The sequence below is a fragment of the Grampus griseus genome (assembly GCF_964374135.1).
Source record: "Grampus griseus genome assembly, chromosome: 1".
Taxonomy (NCBI): Eukaryota; Metazoa; Chordata; class Mammalia; order Artiodactyla; family Delphinidae; genus Grampus; species Grampus griseus.
This window is the reverse complement of record NC_139017.1, coordinates 4724047-4745758: the sequence shown is the minus strand read 5'-3', so window position 1 is coordinate 4745758 and position 21712 is coordinate 4724047. Positions and strand designations below refer to the sequence as shown.

At 36.0% G+C, this 21712-nt stretch overlaps 1 protein-coding gene across 1 annotated transcript in view; it reads right to left on the bottom strand.

Moving 5' to 3' along the window:
* DENND1B (DENN domain containing 1B) overlaps positions 1-21712 on the bottom strand; it is a 253347-nt gene that overhangs the window by 183583 nt on the left and 48052 nt on the right. The window contains exon 3 of the mRNA XM_082670771.1: positions 4324-4367. Coding sequence (XP_082526897.1) covers positions 4324-4367 — 44 coding nt within the window. The remainder of the gene's footprint in view (positions 1-4323; positions 4368-21712) is intronic.

The following is a 21712-nucleotide window of genomic DNA, read 5'->3' as shown; positions in this document are numbered from 1 at the left end:
TCTTTTGTCTTTAGCTGAAGATGGTATTTAAGGGGAGGGTTTCTGCCATTCTGGCTGCCTACTAGTCTCCCTGGGTCTCTCCCACGTGTACAAGTTATTAACCTTTTGTTTGATTCTTCTCCTGTTAATCTGTTTCATGTCAATGTAATTCTTAAGCCAGCCAGAAGGACTTAGAAGGGTAGAGGAAAATTTCTTCTTCCCTGACACTATAAAATTATACATCTTTCTGGAGATCTATAAAGCAGTGAAATTCTCCAACTTGTTATCAAACTATAAAAACAATACTCTACATAAAACAGTTTTATCTATTCCTCATCATAAATTAATAAACGTTCGTGGCATTACAATGAACTATCGGCTCACATTTATGGAGTGCTTTCTATGTGCCAGGCACTCACTATGCTTCGTAGACGTCATTCCTACCCTAACTTTTGTCAGAGTAGCAACCTCAGCCCTATTTTGCAGGTGAGGAACTAAGAGAGAGAAAACCCCTGCCGAAAGCAACACTTCATGCAATCTGTAAATACAGAGCCGTGATTCAAACGCAAAAATGCCCCCAGCATTTATAAGATTTTAGTTCTGACCACTCTCTAAAGGTATAGTTTGCTCCCAAAGCCTGACTCCTCTCGCTCAAGAAATACAGACTAGCCGTGGCCCTAAGAGGCCGATGGTTCATGAAAGCAGCACACCTACAGAAAAGTGAACCACGAAATTAACAAGCAGAAAGTACCGGGGAAAAGTCAAGTATTGTGAAAAACAGCATCAAGCTATTAAGTGTAAATGTGAGCAACAGGAATATAAGAACAATGGAGAGCTTAGCTTGACAGCAGCAAAAAGAAACAAAATTACTCATTTTATACAGAAGTGGTGAACTCACAAAGGTGATAGGAGATGTTGCAATTATCAGCAGCATGGATGGGAAGATTTGTTCTGCATTAATCTTCTCAGCCACAGCTCTCAATGTATTTGCAAAACATAAACCTGACATCAACTAAATCGGTCTGTAAATCCTCAAATTCATTCACACCTTTCTATTTCCGGAGGTTGCAAACCCTCCATTTTTCCTAAATCCCCAAAGTCCCCTCCCATCACTTGCATGGAAGATAATTCAAGATTTCTCTAAGTGCCAAAAAGAAACTCATTCTCTCTTCACTACTCTTCTCCACCCCATGCTCCCCAAAACACCTTTGCACGCAGTCTCTCTTTCCCCCCTTTACACTCGTAAAAAATTAATAAACAAAAACCTGAATTAAATAGACTGGGGTGACCAGAAGGGGGAGCTCTCACACCCTGTGACCATGGTGGAACCCAACAGGAAGAAGAAATACTGTTCTTTCCTGCAAGGACTCAGCCAATGAAAAGCCACGGCCTCTTTGTTTACACAGCTCTCCTGACTTCCTCTCTTCTGGATAAAAGGTTCTCCTTCCCTCATCACGCAGGAACTTGCACCTGGCTCGCCATGGTTGCAGACCCCGAGCTGCAATTCTCTGCTGATCCCGAATAAACCTACCTTTGCCGTGGAAACGTCTGGCAGTCTATTTGTTTCAGGTTAACACACTCATCCTCTACTTCATTCCTAATGTAACCAACTCTTTCAGATCCTTCCTGCTCCTCAGCGCCACTACTGCAAAGCCAACTCACTTCCTTGCCTCCAGTTTCTCCCACAACCAATCCATACTGAAATCTCTTCCAAATCAATATTCCTAACAGACTTATGTTGTTATATCACACTCTCCTTAAGTTCATTTGAAGGACCAACTCTTCAGCAAGGCCCTTCATTGTTGCCAAGACCCAGCCCAGTTTATGCTTATAGTTTCAGTCCTACTCTCCTACACAAAATTCTCCACTGTACAAAAAACAACAACAAAAATTAATTACAACTCCTGAAATGTGATTTGGGTTGTCCCATTGGTTCTTCTATTGCCAAAAGAAGGAAAACACATGCAAAGAAGTATATAATAAGCCAATGCCTATGATGGACCAAGAGCTGTATGTGGTACAACTAAAGGACTAAACAGATTGGTATCATTTCTTTGGATTAAACAACACACTGCTTTCAAATTATAAAGATACTGGGGGGGAAACTTCTAATAAACTTTTTCTAAAAGAACTAAAATAAGTGAGTAGGGTTTGGGTCAGCATTCCAAGCAGAAGGAATAATACAGCTTCCCTGCTAATAACACATGCTTCTGAGTTACACCAACTTGCCCTCAAGTCTCAGCTAGCTCTGCCTCTTCTAAGCAGTGTGTTATCAGGCAAGTTTCTTACTTAAGTCTCAGTTTCAGGGCTGATACTATCTCCTAGCAGTACTGGGAGAATTTGAAGATAAAATCAGTTGTGCACATAAGCACCTAGCATAGTGCCTAGTACATGTTAAGAGCTAAATAAGGAGAGATTAAGAATTACTCTTACTGAAGCAGTCTCAGATCCAGTGAAAAGGCTGTTTAGGAAGAAGTAGACAATTAGTATAGGAAAGCAGTAAAAGATAAGAAGGATGAGAAATACACACAGAGCACTTGTGTCATCTGTAGTACGCAGAATATTCACCAAAAAGCATATAGCAAAACCATTCTTCAAGGCCCTTGGCTGGATTCCCGTATGAAGTTTTGTTTCTTTAAATATAAACTGAAGTAGTAAGACAAAATGGTATCTAAAGCTCCTTTCAGCTCTAACCTTCAAAAAGTCTGTAAGAACCGCATGCCCTGGAATCCCGGGGGTTACGAATGCTCATCACCATTACATGGTCAAATGCTTTTATGTTTTACTTAGTATGTGAGGGCTTATTAATGTTCCACTGACCTCACAAATCTGGGAAACAAAGCAACAGCTAAAACATTCCTAGCACCAGTTTTATCTGTCACAAAGAGGAACAGCAATTGCTGGTCTCACTGAAAAATTTACTGTAGCTGAACTCGACAAGTACACTATCACCCTTATGTGAACCCAAAGTTAGGAGCCTTCAGATACCCTAGGAATTCTCAGGGGCAGTTTAAGAGGTAGAAGTTAGAAAAGAAAAGAAAAATGAATCTGGACAGGAGGTTAGACCAGAGAGAACTAGAAAGACCAAGAGAGGAATAGTATTGATATTTCAAAACAGTAACATTAGTCAACAAGTGTCTAACCTAACTTCCCATTACTGGGAAACAAACCCAATTAAGCCTCATATGTACAAATCCTGTCTTCACTGTGGGGACTTATTTTATGTACTTAAGATACTTATAAATCTATTCTTTCTCCAAGGGGCTAAAAACAAATTAAGAGTACATGCTCTCTTTTTATGTGAAAGAACAGTCAAGGACTGCACTAGATCCAATTAGTATTTAACATGCTCATTTAACTCACTTTTTCAGTGACATTTCCTAATCTTCTATACTGATTTTCACATGTAGAAAGTTATTCTTCCACATCAAAATCACATGTGTCTGTATATCTCTGAATGAACTGCTTTAAAATGAATACTTTTATCAGCTTTTATTTTGGTAAATTATGAGAATCATACCTGTGAACTTAACTGATGGTTAAGCTGGTAGTGTTATAATTTTAAGTGACAAGATTGTTTTACCCCATTTCTTTGTAGATAAAAAAAGGAACCTGCTCATCAGATTTCCAGTAGTACTTGTTTATATAAAAATTTAAATTTGTACGGTTAACCATATAATTCACTTCAAAATGATAAATCCATAATAAAAATTATAAAGATTTTTAAAATTTACATATATTATGTCAAAATAATTCATAGTTTTGGCTATACAAAATACTTAAGGAACTAGAGACTATTATAATTAAAATACAAATGCAGTAAATTCATTTCCAAGTCTCCCATTTTAAGAAAACAAAAGCCATAGATAAGAATTATTTTAAAATAAGAAAATAATGTCAATTCAACTTATATATGTTAATGATTCGAACATTACTGTAACAAGGGTAGAACTGACCTCTTAGTTATAGCAGTTACTACTTCTTACTGTCTTACTTACAGAAGGGTATCCCTCAAAGTACCACATCATCAAGTTTTCTGATGGGGAAATGTTTGTTTCCAAATATATATTCCACAGACACATTAAAAGAGTATAAAAACATGCTGAAACTGTAAACATTCACTTCCTAATAGCTTCACGAAAGGGCCTCTTCATCACGCATCTACCTGGTAACTTCAAAACATTTTCCATGTATTCTGCACACATGGCTTTTTATTCTCAGAGTTGATCAAGAGAAAATACTTAAATCAATTCATATGTAGTAGTCATAGTAGTAGTAGTAACAGTAGTAATAATAATTAATTCTCCAATTTTAAATGCTTTTTAAAAATTATGTGGTTCCAACCTGGTCTGCAAAGTCCTCTGGGAACTTCCACAATACCTCCGGATCTGTAAATAATTGACACAGAGCATTAAACAGAGAAAATAACACATTTATAGCAACAGTCTTGTTCAAATACTCTTAAAATTGTCAAAGCTACTTTTTCTAATAATTTTAAATTTTTTCTTTAAATATTTACAGTTGATGAGGTTCAAAATTAAATATTTTGATAGTTTAAGGGTTTTAATGACCTTTGGAACAGGAATAATAAAAAGAATAACTTGGTCAGATTATTAAAAATATTATTTCTTTTAGCAACTCATGTTTTACTTATATACCTTAGATTTTAAGATTCTGAAATATAAATTTTCAGATTTCACTCCACTTAATATACTGGTTTTAATTTGAAAAGAAAAATATAAATGTGGTAAATATGTAATCAATTATATTACAGCCCTCAGAAACTAGACTAAAATACAACATCTTAAATTTCCATTTAAAATCCTAAAAGACATTTTTCCAAAAAGGACATGCATATGGTGAACAGGCCCATGAAAAGATGCTCAACATCATTATCATCAGAGAAATGCAAACTAAAACCACAATGAGATATCACCTCACACCTGTCAGAATGGCCATCATCAAAAAGAACACAAATAGCAAATGTTGGCAAGGATGCAGAGAAAAGGGAGCCCTCCTACACTATTGATGGGAGTGTAAATTGGTGCAGCCACTGTGGAAAACAGTATGGAGGTTCCTCAAAAAACTAAAAATAGAAGAACTACCATATGATCCAGCAATTCCACTCCTGGATGTATATCTGAAAAAAATGTAAACACTAATTCGAAAAGATACATGAACCCCAATGTTCACAGCAGCATTATTTACAATTACCAAGATATGGAAGCAACCTAAGTGTCCACTGACAGATAAATGGATAAAGAAGATGCGGTATGTATGTGTGTACACACACACACACACACACACACACACACACACAAACACACACACACACACACACACACAAAGGAATACTACTCAGCCATAAAAAAGGAATGAAATTTTGTCATTTGCAACAACATGGAAGGACTTGGAGGGTATTATGCTAAGTGAAACAAGTCAGAGAAAGACAAGTACTGTATGATATCACTTATATGTGGAATCTAAAAAAATAAAACAAACTAGTGAATATAACAAAAAAGAAACAGACTCACAGATGTGGAGAACAAATGAGTAGTTACCAGTGGGGAGAAGGAAGGGGAGGGGCAAAATAGGGGATTAAGAGGTACAAACTATTATGTACAAAATAAATAAGCTACAAGGATGTATCGTACAACACATGGAATATAGCCAGTATTTTGTAGTAACTATAAATGGAATATAACCTTTAAAAATTGTGAATCACTATGCTGTATACCTGTAACTTACATTTATTTATTGTACATCGACTATACTTCAATTTAAAAAATGAAAAAGAAAATAAAATCCTCAATAAAAGTGTATAAACACAGTAATAATGTTTGTTTTATATCAAGGTTCACTTTTGAAATCCTATATTTGCAACACCATAAATCAGCTTTTAAAACAATAGATAAGTTGGTAGGCATAAGGCATCAAGCTTGTTTAAAATACAATTGACATTTTTGGGGTATTTCATAGATATTTTTCTAATATATTATATCCAGTTATTCATATATAAAAATCAATGTTGTTTTATAAATTTTCGCACTGGTTTTCATTTTCGTTATTTCTTCACACTATTTCTCTTCTACTTAGCATAATAAAAAGAAGTCTTTTTAATTAACACTAAAAAATATTTTGGTTGCATACGTATCTTTTAATTCTGTCAATAACATACTTCTGAATACTGCAAATGTGCTTTAAAAGGGTACTGTACAAAGGATAATATTACTTCCGAAAAAGCCTTTGAAAGCCCAATATAAGTAACAAGCACAACCGACAAGACAGGATCAAAATATCAAAAATACCACTTTATGTACCCAGTCAGTAAAAAATTACGGCTCAATCCCACTACTTCCACTATACCATATTGCTTTTTTAAAAATACAGTCCAAGGATGCATAATTTCAAGTATTTAATCTCAAAACTCAGTAATTACCAGCAACATTTTGAGCATGAGGCAGCTTCTCCTGCTGTATTACTTATTAGGCTCAAAAAAATTTTTTTCAAATATTTTAACTTAAAAAAAAGGAAGCATACTTTCTACAATTAACCTTTTTACTAAGGAATAAAAAGTTTCTACATAAAAATCATTTAAAACATCTTATATAAGAATAATGCATTACTAATTTATGGAGCTAACATTAATGATTATGCCTTCATGTAAAACAAAATGTGTACATTTCTAAAATGACTGTGACATTTATAGATCACCTAAAAATACTGAAACATTAACGTCCTGTAGAAATTATGTTGGAAAACATATATATGTGCCCACGTATGTACATATATGTATGTATGTGTGTGTGTGTTTATGTGGCAGTTTTACCAAAACAGTAGTTATTAAGATTTGCATCTCATAAAACAAAAGTGTATGATGGATTCTTCATGAAATATTAAACAAGTTATTATCTTGCTAAATTAACACAATAACTAATGGCCCTATAAACAAGTCATCATGCAGAAATGTGGAATAGTCCCTTCTTATAAATAATGGAGTTAGAGAGTTTCATTGTGAATATTTTAAATATCCCTTTTAAACAACCTCAATTTTACAGTTGCCATTTGAGAAAATACGACAGATTCCTTACACTTACACCTTAAAGCCAGGATAGCTGTCTTGTTGGACAGCCCTAACACTTTGCCCTGCTGTTTGCAGCATTTACCTAATGACGTCTTCCTCCCTCACTTTTCTTCATCCCTTACACTACGCAGTTTTTTCTGTCCCGTCTGGTCTGTTCTTTCACAGAGGATGAACAAGTGAATACATGAAAACAGCAAGTATCGGTTTAGTCACATAGTGGAAAATACCCTATTTCTCTTCTTTTCATTAAATGCGTGTTACACTTCAGCACCCAAAAATGTATTATAATCATGTGCAATCCGTATCTGAAATGGATTAACTTAGTTACTGCCTGTGTGGTTAGGTTTACCCCGTATCTGACACATGTTGGCAGCAACTCTTCACAAGGACTGCAGAGGAAGAAACAAAAGAGCTCTGAAAAAAAATGATAATAGTCCAATTTTCAAATTTATGCACAATGACGGAATTTTCTGTTCCCTGGGGATTACTTTCCAGATGCGAGATCTGACCTGGCAAAGCTAGGTCGATTTTACGCTGATTTTATGGGTGAAAGGATGGGAACTGCTGGTAGGAGTCACCACTGCCTGCGGTGACTGGGACACACTGTGTTTCTCTTCTGTCCAGTGTCCACCCGTAACTCAGAGGAGACTCCACATCTTAAAGAGGAACTTTGCCACCAACAATCCAGAAACCAAATAAACATGAAAGGAAGAACATGTAACTTGATTTTTACATAAATATAGTTAATCTCTTATTTTAATAAAAGAATGTTACAGTGTAGTGAGAAAAATATACAAATTTTTATTAAATCAGTAAATTTGGAAGGAGAGTATTTAATGTATTACTTGTGCATCACCATCACAAGTATTCCAAATTCCTGAGGCTTTTTTTTTTTAATGTAAAGTGAGATAAATTTAGTAATATTTTATTTTCCTTTGCAACCAGACCTTTCACATTTTCTGGCCTGTAACTAAAACCAAAAATTAAAATAACTTAAAATATTACTGATTCAACTACACTTTTTCATGCAGGAAAAACTTTAATTTACACAAATGAATAATATTTACTTAACTCTGTGGAATTCATGGATGAATATATTTAAAATTATGCATTTGTAAAACCACAGTTCAGAGACTATATACCTTTGAAAAGGCAGAATATATAGTATTAGTGTTTTGCTTGATTATAGCTTCAGTGCTTATTCACCTACATTGTAGAATCAGAATTTTACAAATGAGGAAACTGAAGCCAATGCAATGAGGAGCATGTCTTTATTTTTTTTAATAAAGTTATCTATTTATTTATTTTTGGCTGCACTGGGTCTTCGTTGCTGCGCGCGGGTTTTCTCTAGTTGCGGCGAGTGGGGGCTACTCTTCCTTGCGGTGCGCGGGCTACTCATCACCGAGGTGGCCTATCCTGTTGCGGAGCACAGGCTCTAGGCGTGCCAGCTTCAGTAGTTGTGGCACGTGGGCTCAGTAGTTGTGGCTCACAGGCTGTAGAATGCAGGCTCAAGTAGTTGTGGTGCAAGGGCTTAGTTGCTCCATGGCATGAGGGATCTTCCCGGACAAGGGCTTGAACACGTATCCCTTGCACTGGCAGGCAGATTCCTAACCACTGCGCCACCAGGGAGGTCCCTGGGAGCATGTCTTAATTATAAGGCTAGTTAATGTCAGAGGCTAGAACTTTCTTAGTTGAGATCTAAGGAGGAGCTATTTTAAATAATTTCCAAAATCAATACATTTCTGTGTCCCACTTAAGTTCAATTTATTTTATTCAAGAATCTATGCAATGCTAAAGAAACAGGAAAAGTCCCTGCCCTCCAAAGCCCCATAGCATACATGGAGAAAAATGTCACAGAGCTACCTAGTTTTTGTGCAAACAAGGTATCCTGCGGGAACGCTTGAACTCAATTTGAAAATTCACTGGCTTAATAATTTCAAAAACTGTTCCTAAGAAAAGAATGGTGATGTCTCTTGAATATAAATGAGCAGGAATCATTAAAAGAAAATCTTCCACCTATAGAGATATAATGGTGAACTAAACAAAATAGGTCTCTACAATGTATAAAAAAGGATGGCATCTAAACCTATAGCTCAGTAAAATTTAATGAGTGTTATGCTAAAAGGATAGGATACTACCAGACAGCACAAGGAAAGCCACTCTAATTTAGAAAGCCACTAGTTAGACAAGCAAAGGATGATTTGGGCTATAAAGTGGGCAGAGGAGAACATTCCGGAATGGAGAAACAATATGCACTAAGTCTTAGAGGTTAAAAGAAAGCAGAAAACATTTGGAAACTGAAATAAAAAAAGAAGAAATATATCTAGAATGCAGAGTAGGAGAGAGAGAATGTCACGGGATGAAGCTGGAGAGACAGGGGACAGACTACAGAGTTGCAGATGTACCCAAGGTATCAGAGGGAGCCACTAAACCGTGGGAGAAGGACCACCTGAACTGTGTGGAGAATATAGTTAGAGGGTGTGTTTATGAAAGTCACAGGAAGAGAGGGTATCCAAAAAATTCTCAAACAAATGTGGCAGAACGTTAAGCAAGGCGATGGCTCAAAAAATGGTAAGTGTGTGTAGAGCATAAGCCACACACAGTAAAATGAGCTCCAGTGGCAGGATGGGAAGCAGAAGGCCAATTAAGAAGATCATGGAGTATGAGGAAAGAGAGGCACCGTGTATGGGGGCAACGTACTTAAGAGACAGTACAAGGGAGAAGAAAGTAAAGATAGGAGGAAAGAGGTGAAGCCAGACAGGTCTGTTTGTCGTTTCTGTTTCCTTTAGACTGGAGCAGACTTGCACATGTTCAGGTGATCACGGGAGTTAGTGAGGCAGTGGAGAGCCAGAAAAGAAGAGACGCACACCCCTGAGGAGGCAGGAAGAGGGCATCCTGATCAAGACAGTGAGATGAGCCTTGGACAGAAGCTGAAGAATATTTTCCCATTGTTATAGGGATGAGAAAAGAGGAGAGGAGGTATGAATCCAAGGAGATTTTAGAATCTGGGGTACAAAGTTAAGAGTTTTGTGCAAAAATTCCTGATTATTTTGTGTGTATAGTAGGAGCAAAGCTCCCTCCTAGGAGGGAAGTTGTTGGGGGGCTTGAGGAGGTGTGAAACAGCTGTTTCAGGCACTGCTGAGCACTCAGTTTGGTGGGTGCTCAGCCTAGTGTTTAAGGGTAACAATGTGGTATTTCCCCATCATCATCCAAGGGCCAAGGTGCAGGAGATAATTGCTAGATTCAGTCAGGGCTGAGGTTTCTGTCAGTCATGTGTGATGGAATGAGAGCCTCAACAGGAGAGTGGTTACAGATGTGAATTGCTGATCTAAAGCTAAAAAAGAGAAGTGGTTTTATTTTTTTCTGTAAAACCCATTAGTACTAAATGTTATACCAAGTCATGCTAATGCATTTTAAAACAGTGTATTTTCAGTAGAAAATCTACTGCATATATCTGAAGACTGTAGGACTGAAAAATAAAGTAAAATAAATAAACAGAACATTTGTAATTATGAAGTTAGGCAGACGAAGTTCTGGTCTTATACCTATACATAACAATGCTTTCTGTCTGCGATCAGAGGTAGGTACTGAAAAGTATAGAATCAGTTTCCCTCCTCTCTTCCTTGCCTTCCACTCCTCCCCGCTCTCTCTGGAATTATCTGAAAGAACAGTCGTATCTGTTTACCCAAGCTTACCATATAAATCTCATTTTCCACATATACTATTATGTGGGGAAAAAACCCCAGAAAACCATGGAATTAGGTAACTACAGTTAAAATTACAACTTTTCCAGCTTTACTGAATTATATTTGACATATAACACTCTGTCAGCTTAAGGTGTACGAGATGATTTGATAAACGTACATATTGTGAAATTTTTACCACAATAAGGTTAATTAACACATCCTTTATCACACATAGTTACTGACTTGTTTTCATTATCATTGGTATGGTGGGAAGATTAAAGCCCTACTCTCAAAGCAACTTTCAAATACACAGTATAGTATTTGTGAACTATAGTCACCATGCTGGACATTAGATCCCTGGAACCTACTCATAACTGAAAGTTTGTACCCTTGAACCAACATCTCCTGCCACCCCTCAGCCCCTGGCAACCACCATCCTACTCCGATTCTTTGAGTCCAATGTTTTTAGATTTCACATATGAGTGAGATCACATACTACTTGTCTTTCTCTGACTTACTTCATGGAGCATATGTCCTCAAGGACGTCCACCTATGCTGTTGCAAATGGCAAGGTAGCCTTCCTTTTCTCTAGGGTGGAATAACACTCCATGCTACGTATACACCACATTCTCTTTAACCATTCATTCACTGATGGACATTTAGGTTGTTTGCGTATCTTGACTATTGAGAATAATACTGCAATGAACATGAGAGTGCAGATTCTCTTCAAGATAGTGATTTCATCTTCACTGGATAAATACCCAGAAGTGAGATTGCTGGGTCACATGGTGGTTCTATTTTTAATTTTTTGAGGAACCTCCATACTGTTTTCCGTAGTGGCTGCATCAATTTACATTCCCACCAATAATGAACCAGGGTTTCCTCTCCTCCACATCCTGGCCAGCATTTGTTATCTTGTCTTTATAACAGCCATTTTGACAGGTGTGAGATAATATCTCATTATGCTTTGATTTGCATTTCCAGGATAATTAGTGATGTTGAGAACCTTTTCATGTAGTTGTTGGCGGATGTTATCTTTTCTTTGGAAAAATGTCTCTTTAAGCCCTCTGCCAATTTTTTAACTGGATTATTTGGTTCTTTGCTGTTGAGTTCTTTATATTTTGGGTATTAACCCCTTATCAGATATATGGTTTGCAAATATTTTCTCCCATCCTATAGGCTGCCTTTTCATTTTCTTTCACTGTGCAGAGCTTTTCAGTTTGATATAGTCCCACTTGCTTTTTGCTTTTGTTGCTTGTGCTTTTGGTATCATATCCAAAAAATAATTGCCAACAGTGATGTCAAGGAACTTACCATTTATGCATTCTTCTAGGATTTTTATACTTTCACATTTTATGTTGAAGTCCTTCATCCATTTCAAGTTAGTTTTTGTGACATCTGTAAGATAGAGGTCCACTTTCATTCATTTGCATGTGGATATCCAGTTTTCCCAACACTATTTATTGAAGAGACTATCCTTTCCACATTGAGTATTCTTGGCTCCCTTGACAAATATTGCTCAGTCATACATGTAGGGTTTACTTCTGAGCTCTGGATTCCGTTCCATTTGTCTCTGTGTCTGTTTTTCTGCCAGTACCACACAGTTTTGATTACTGTAATTTGTCGTATAGTCTGAAATCTGGAAGTGGGATGCCTCCAGCTTTGTTCTTTCTCAATATTGCTTTGGCCATTTGGGATCTTTTGTGGTTCCATATGAACTTTATAATTCTTCTTCTACTTCTGTGAAAAAAGCCATTGGAATTTTGATGAGTATTATATTGAATATACAGATGACTCTGGGTAGTATGGACATTTTAACAATATTAATTCTTCCAATCCACGACCATGGGATATCTTCTGATTTATTTGTGTCTTCTTCAATTTCTTTCATCACTGGTCTTATAGTTTTCACTGTATGAATCTTTCATTTCCTTGGTTAAATTTATTCCTAAGTATTTTATTGTTTTTGATGCTATCGTAAATAAGATTATTTATTTTTCAGGTAATTGTTAGTGGACAGAATTGTAACTTATTTTTGTATGTTGATTTTGTATCCTGAAACTTTACTGCATTTATTAGTTATAACAGTTTTTTGGTGGAGTATTTAGGATTTTCTATATATAAGATCATGTCATCAGCAAACATTTTTACTTCTTTCTTTCCTTAAGTCATTAAGATGACTTTCTTTTCCTTGCCCAACTGCTCTGGGTAGGACTTCTAGCACTATGCTGAATAAGAGCAGGCTTCCTTGTCTTCTTCCTGATCTTAGAGGGGAAGCTTTGAACCTTTCACTGTAGTGCATGATACCAGTTGTGGGACTGTCATGTGGCTTTTATTATGTTGAGGTATGTTCCTTCTATATCCAATTTGTTGAGAGTTTTCAGGAAAGGATACTGAACTTTATCCAATGCTTTTTCTGATCTACTGGGATGACCAAAAATTTGTATCTTTCATTCTTTTAATATGATGTATCATATTAATTTGTGTATGTTGAACCACCTGTGTATCCATGGATAAATCTTACGTGATCATAGTGTATGGTCCTCTTAATTTGTTGAATTTGGTTTGCTAGTATTCTGTTGAGATTTTTTGCACATATATTCATTAGAGTTATTGGCACTTGTAGGTTTCTTTTAGTATCCTCATATGGCTTAATATCAAGGTAATATTGGTCTTATAAAATTAGTTTGGGAGTGTTCCCTGCTCTTCAATTTCTTGGAAGAGTATAATAAAAACTGGCACTAACTTCTCCTTCAAATGTTTGGTAGAATTTACCCGTGAAGCCATCTGGTCTTAGGTTTTCTTAGTTGGGAGGTTTTTGATTACTATTTCAATCTCCTTACTTATTACTGGTCTGTTCAGATTTTCTATTTCTTCATGATTCAGACATGGTAGGTTATATTTTTTTGAATGGTTAAATATATACATTTCTTGTTTTTCTAGGTTGTCAAATTTGTAGGCATATAGTTGTTCCTAGTAGTATCTTATTATCCTTGTATTTCTGTGGTATCAAGTTGTCATGTCTCCTTTTTCATTTATAATTTTATTTATTTGAGTACTTTCTCCTTTCCTCTTGATAAATCTGATTTGTCAATTTTGTTTATCTTTTCAAAAGATAAGATTATTATCTGTTTTATCTTTTCTATTGTTTTTCCATTCTCTAACATATTTCTGCTGTAATCTTTGTCATCTCCTTCCTTCTGCTAACTTTGGGCTTAGTTTGTTCTTTTTCAAGCTCCTTGAGGTGTAAAGTTAGGTTGTTTGGGATCTTTCTTTTTTCTTAATGTAGATATTTATTGTCATAAACTTCCCTCTTAGCACAACTTTTGCTGCATCCCATCAGTTTTGGTATATTTGCATTTTCATTTGCTTCAATATATTGTTTTATTTCCCTTTTGATTTAATCTCCAAACCACTGGTTGTTCAGGAGTGTGTTGTTTGATTTCCACTTATTTGGGAATTTTCCAGTTTTCCTCTTGTTACTGATTTATAGCTTCATACCACTGTGGTTGGAAAAGGTACTTTCAATCTTTTAAAATTTACTGAGACTTATTTTGTAACCTAACATATGGTCTATTCTGGAGAATGTTCCATGTGTGCTTGAGAAGAATGTATATTCTGCTGCTCCTGTTGGATGGAATGTTCTGTATATGTCTATTAGGTCCCTTTGACCTAACAGAGTTATTTGTAGGCAGCATATTGTTGGGTCTTATTTTCTTATCTATTCAGTCACTATATGCCTTTTCATCAGAGAATTCAGTCTACTGGAGAATTTAGTCTGTTTACATCTGAAGTAATTAAAAGGCAATTCATCAAGAGATTATAATAATCATAAGTATATATGCATACTACATCAGAACACCTAAATAATCAAGCAAATACTTGTTCATTGTTTTCTGTTTTGTAGTTCCTTTCTTGCTGTCTTCCTTTGTGAATTCATCATTTTCCATAATGGTATACTTTGATTCCCTTCTCTTTATCTTGTGTGTATCTACTATAGATTTTTGTTTTGTGGTTATCCTGAGGCTTACTTGAAAAATCTTAGAGACACAGCAGCTATTTTAACCTCATCACAACTTAACTTTGATCACATACAAAAACTCTACCCTTTTATTCCTCCTACATTTTGTTTTTGATGTCACACTTTACATCTTTTTATATTGTGTACCTAACAAATTGTTGCTATAACAATTAATTTTAATACTTTTGTCCTTCAACCTTTATATTAGAGTTAAGTGGTTAACACACCACCACATTACAGTATCAGAGCATTCTGAATTTGACTATATATTTGCCTTTACCAGTGTGTTGTTTCTTTTCATAGCATCCTTTCATTTCAGGTTGAAGAAGTCCTTTCAACATTTCTTGTAAGGCAGGTATAGTGGTGATGAACCACCTCAGCTTTCATTTGCTTGGCAAAGTCTTTATCTCACCTTTATTTCTGAAGGATGACTTTGCTGGGTATAGTACAGTTGACCCTTGCACAACACATGGTTGAACTGTGCAGATCCACTTATGCATGGATGTTCTTCAATAAATACATGCTACAGGACTACACAGTCTGTGGAATGGCAGATCAGGGGAGCCGACTGTAAAGTTATACGCAAGTTTTCTACTGCATGGTGTGTGGGGATCAGTCCCTCTAACCCCCACGTCATTCGGGGGCCAACTGTATTCTTGGTTGGTGGTCTCTTTCAGCACTTCACAGGGCAGTGAAGGCTAATAATGAGGATCCCACCAGACGCATGCAGGCACAGAGCTGGAGGGACCAGCTGCAGGTCCGCATAGTGGTTCCGGCCAGCAACAGAGCACAGGATCTGATCCAGGCCCGCAACAGCAGGGGGCCCTGACTGTCAGCATGCTCTCCCAAGACTGCATAGTCTTCCCTCAGGCATGCACAGAGCCGTGGAGGGCGGTGACACGCATCAGACCGGTGGATGCACGTGCACAGCTGGAGGAGCTAGCCCTGAGCGCTTGCACAGCAGTGGGGGTCAGCCACAAGGGTCTAGACTGGTGTCTTGCACCTGCATAGCTGTAGAGGCCTGGGCTGGCTACCGGTGCAATTCCCAGGCTCCAGTAGGGGAGGCTGGGAGAGGAGTTGGCAAAACAGGAGGGACTCAGGTGGCTGGTGTCAGCAAACACAAATATCCGTGGGGTGAAAGCCAGTAAAATCTGCAGGGGTTCTGAACCAGCTGGGGTCACCTGCAGAGCAGGTCACGGGGAACTGCAGTTGCTCTTGCCACATGGGCTGGGTGGCCAGCTTTTCTTCCTCGTTCCTAGTTATCTCTATACCTCTTGGCTTTGCCGGTCTCTGGGTGGGTGAAACTGAGGCGGGAACTTTGTGTGGTGCCCGAAAAGACTGGGGAATGTGGTCACTGATCCCACTATTCTTTCCCTACAAGGGGAACTCCTTCTAGCTGTAGGGTTCATTCTGGGTACCGAGCAATGCTGGCCTGGGGGATGGGATGATACAGTCAAAATGAAGCTGTTCTTCCTTCCCCACTTTGGTTATTCTCAAATTTCTTGTTCCACTGTGTTGCTGAAGTTTCTAAAGTGGGCTCCAGAGCTCTCCCAGAGAGCAGTTTTTGTTTGTGAACAGCTGTCTAATTGTTTATATTTGGTGGGGGGAGGGGATGGAGGTCTCCTGCTCTACCATCTTGCTGATGTCACACCCCTAAAATTGTAATTTTCACTACATCTGTCAAAATAGCTTGCAAAATAATTAATTACTGTAATTTAATATCCAGCCTGATCACAAAAAAAGTATTTAAAAAAGCAACTCACTCCCTCATTTAGGGTCACAGATGACCTTGGTGAAGCCAGAGATCCAGAAAACATATATCCTCCCATTTTTCCTTGGTGTGCAACCCAGTAAAACACAGATTTACAGCCCTGGTAGAAAGATACCACTCATGCCAACAAGATATTAATAAAAATCTTTACCCATCCACCCAAAAAATGCAGTACCATAGACTGCATAACATTACAAACTTTAAGACTACTAGCAACAGTAAAAGTAAAAACAAATTCATTGCTCAATAATGTTAAATTCAAGCTACGTCTTAAGAAAGCATACATAGCCAGGTGTTTGTACAAATTACTTTAAAGTTAACATAAGATGTTAATTTAAAATTTTAGCATCTTCTTCAAAGCCCAGCTCAGTAGTTCCCGAACTTTAGTGTGCAACAAAAGCTCCAAGAGAGCTTGTTAAAACACAGAGCCCAGGGTCCCACTTGTAGAACTTCTGAGTCCGGAGGTCAAAGGTGGGTCTGAGAATTGCGTTTCTAACAAGTTCCCAAGTGATGCTGCGCTGCTCATCTGAGGACCACACTTTGAGAACTAATAGCAAAGGATCACGTATCTCTCACGATGATGGGCATTACGAACCACATGTTAAAGAATTTGATATTTGTTGACTGAAAATATTCTTTAAAATGTGGCAATGAATAATTCAGAATTCCCTCTATTACATATACATTTTATCTGGCAACAGGTATATTTTCAGAGAAAATATCAACCATGACAGTGATAGTGGGAAGTAATCTGAGCAAGAAAAATGTTACCAAAATGTTTTTAAACTATTTCAATGCTAATAGTTACTATCAAAATGGTAATTCTATTTCTGTACCACAATGGAAATAATTTTATCTCAAAATTAAGTGTTTTATGACATTGGGACTATATGATTTAAGGAACAATGATGAGGAACTATGGCTACATAGACATAAAGATACACTGTCTGTTATTTCTTCCATCTCTATATGCCAGATACATACACACAGATAGTCCATGTCTAAATAAGACGTGTCTTTCTGAATGAAATCATGCCATTTGCAGCAACATGGATGGACCTAGAGATTATCATACTAAATGAAGTAAGTCAGAAAGAGAAAGACAAATGCCATATGATATGTGGAATCTAAAATATACCACAAATGAACATATCTAAGAAACAGACATAGAGGACAAACCTGTGGTTGCCAAGGAGGAGGGCGTGTGGGGGGCGGGATGGACTGGGAGTTTGGGATTAGCAGATGCAAACTATTACATATAGAATGGATAAACAGCAAGGTCCTACTGTCTAGGACAGGGAACTATATTCAATATCCTGTGATAAACCATAATGGACAAGAATATGAAAAAGAATATATGTACGTATAACTGAGTCACTTTGCTGTACAGCAGAAATTAACACAACACTGTAAATCAACTATACTTCAATTCAATTAAAAAAAAAAAAGATGTAAGTCTTTTTGTACCATACCATCTAATATGTCTGTGAGAAATTATTTTTCTGTGCTTTCCTACAATGCTTTCTTTCGTAGAATTTAAGCAATTAGTTCCAATGTGAACAACAGAAAGGATAAATGCCAATATTTGTGAATGTAAAAACTAATTTTAGGGCCTGGTTTTCTTTTTTTTTCTTTTAAAACATTCAAAAAAAGGTTCATTATGTACAGATAGAATCATAGAGTTTTCTGAATGGGAGAGGACCTTAAAGATTCTTTTTTTACCACTCATACTTAGGACATTATATTGTATTTCATGTCTGGACATACTACCTATTCAAGCCAAGACCACAATCCAGATATCCTTGTTCCTATTATACAGCGTTTCTAACATAAACTGCTGCGTATAAAAGCACACTACAAATAAGCCAAATTTGCTCTACTTGTTGATCTTTAATTTTGTTGTGCATTAAGTGGACAGTAGTTTAAGGCATATTCACAAGTTTAGAAATTTTCCTTATTATCCACAGGAAAATACTTTTAGCAAACCAAATATTTAAGCATTTTTGTAAAATAATGGCCTAAACCCTACAGACTTTCTCTGAACAATCTTTGGAAAAATATATGTGAACAAATCTAAAATAGAATATTAATTACTAATAGATTCAAATCAGTATCTTCTCATTCTAGAACTAAAATAATTCTTCACTTGCTCATTTGAGTTTGACTTACATATACAGAAACCTTAAGGAAATGAAAATATTATTTCAAGATGTCTTACTTTATAACCAGTTACAAAAATGGCAGAGATCATGCTTCTACTTACTGCTTTACATAACGTACATATTTAAAATTAAAAACACAGAATTTTGGAAATGTGTCAGTTTGTTGAACCTCTTAAAAATGTATATAAGCAATGGTGTAGAAACATCTGAATATAATAATGATCCCATAGTGATCATCTTCACTCTGAAGAATCATCTGGATAATTAAACAACTACTACTGTAAAATTATTTTGGTGCTTTGGAAACTTAAACTATAGAAGCAATTTAATTACCAGTTCTAGCCTTTATAAATGTTTCTTCCCAGAACGATCTAAAATTAGCATCACAACTCAAAACAGTGAAGCTCTTTTTGCTCATATATAAGCAAATTCTAGCTAAGGTAATGAAAATGGAACTTCAAAGAACCTTAAGAAAATATACTCCATAGCAGCTTAGATATATCATTTTGCTACTTCTGTTCCTTTTACACAAGACCTATTATAATAAAATGAAAACCCTCATCAATCACCTGATTGAGTAATTCCAAACTTAACCAAACAGGGCTAATGGGTGAGAATTGAATTGAAAACACCTTGACAAAGAAAGCAATTTCTTTTCTTCGCACTCCTCTGAAGCTGTGGGTGATCATGGTAATCGAACCATCAACAGTGAGGGGCCATCTGTCCCAAGGGCCCTTCATGAGCGTTTTTAAAAAATCAACAACAAAAAAAAGGGAAAGAAATGCTGTACCACAGATGTTCAATCTTGATTAATCTATGACAAGGAACTTACACCTGAGAATCAATGTTTTGACGTTTTTCAGATACCAGTCATTAAAAACCAACACAAAAGTTTTTATTAGAATGCAAGGGATACAAGTTAGTGGGCTGCTTATAGAAAGATGACCTTCCATACAAAATCTGGAATACCTTTTAGTCAGCTGAGATGTTCATCACATCCTAAAGCAATAGCTTCTATTATAATTCCCTTAAAGAGAAGAGCAGGCAAGAGGCCATGCTTTAAGCTAGCTCTCAGACTAGCATTTTGAGACTGTTGCTCTTTATATATTCTTTCTACGAGTACATGATTAACTAAAAAGAAGACTTGTTTATGTTCTCAGTACTCATTATATTTAACTCTTTGAATTAAAATAGATTTTCAAGAAATAGCACTGACATGAAAACTCAGAAATGTAAAATTAATTGAGCCTCATAAAACAGTTCTGTTTTATTTACAACATTTAAAATAATGTTCATATTAGACCAAGAAATAATCTCAAGCACAAGGGCAAACTGGGTCAAAGCTTTTCTTGTTTGACTTATAGCTGGAAATACAGTAGACTCCTGGCACTCTTGGATATAACACAAGTTTCAATCACTTGGGAATAAGAAGTTAATAAATAGAATATACTATTAAAATGACTCAAAGCTTACTAAAATCAAAATCTCTGTGAGCTTTATAAAGTGTAACTACTAAAAACGTTTAAAAACTAATTTTAAAATGAAAAATAAAACTATAAAACAAACTATTAAAGAACCAAATAAAACAATGCATCTCAGTTTTTTCAAAATACTTTCAAGCTAGAATCAAATTAAATGTAAAAGAAATGTAGTTTAAAGCTCAAACATATAAATTCACTAAGAGACTTACTGTAAATGCCATAACTCCTTATCTTATTTATCTTTGTATTGCCAGAGCCTGAGAACGGATTCTGTGACCCCAGAAACATGGCATTATCAGGCATATGACAGAGGCAAGCATATTTGCCTCTAGGAGAAACACTCAGCCCAAGTCTTGCCAAAGATGGGTTTGCAATTCAAATTTACTACAGAAAATCTATAAGCCATCAGAAACAATAGAATTAGAACCCCTCTCCCTCAAAGGCTTAAGATATTACAATTATCTGAAACAGCATATATAATAAGGATTTTTTTAATAGTTAAAGAAATAAGGATTCAAAACATGAGCAATGAGATTCTTTTTTTGTTAAAAAAAAAAAAGGCAAATTTTGAAAACAACCAAAACTTTAAGAAATGAAAAAATATATAATCTATGAAATTAAAAGCTCACTAGAAGAAATAAACAGATCATATACAAGTGAAGAGGGAAACAGTGAAATGAATCAGACACAAAAGATATTAAGCAGAATAATGCACAGCGAAACCCTCCAAAATGTGAAATATATAAAGAAGGTTAAGAAAAATGGAGACTAGAATGATAATATAAGTCTATTTCAAGTTCTAAAAGATCAGATCTAAGAGACTGGGGGGTACAAAACAAGGGAAGGACGGAGGTCACATTAGAAGTAATAATGACTGAGTTTTCCAAAAGCAGTGAAAGACATAAATCTTCAGAATTAGAAATCACAACAAACCCAAGGAACATCTCAAGAAAGACACATCCAGAGGCATTATAATGAAGTTACAGAGTACAAAAAGACATACACATCTTTAAAAGCATCCTAGAGGAAAAGAGGTAAACTCTAAATCTCTAAATATATATACATATTTACACCTACAGCAGACTTCCCAAAGACAGCAATGGAATCCAGAAGACAGTGGAATAATATATCTAAAACTTCTGAAAAAGTATGCTTGTCCTCTGAGAACTGTATAAACAGGAATGTGGGTAAAATAAAGATGTTTTTAGAAAGATAAAACTGGACACTGGCTAAAGAACTTCTAAAGATTGTAGCACCATCAGGAAAAAAGTTAATTCTCCAAAAGAAAAGTATGAAATGCAAGAAATAATATATTTCATGTACCCAGATATATACACATAACAATATTTATTGAATCATTGTTTGCAACTAATAAAGTCCTGGAAATAACGTACAAGTCCATTAGTATGGAAACAGCTATAGCATTATTATTCTATGAAATACTATATGGCCTTGTAAAAGACTAAAGCCTTGAAAAACGTATTTGTTCATAGGAAAAAAATCTCTGAAACACAGTGTTAAATGAAAA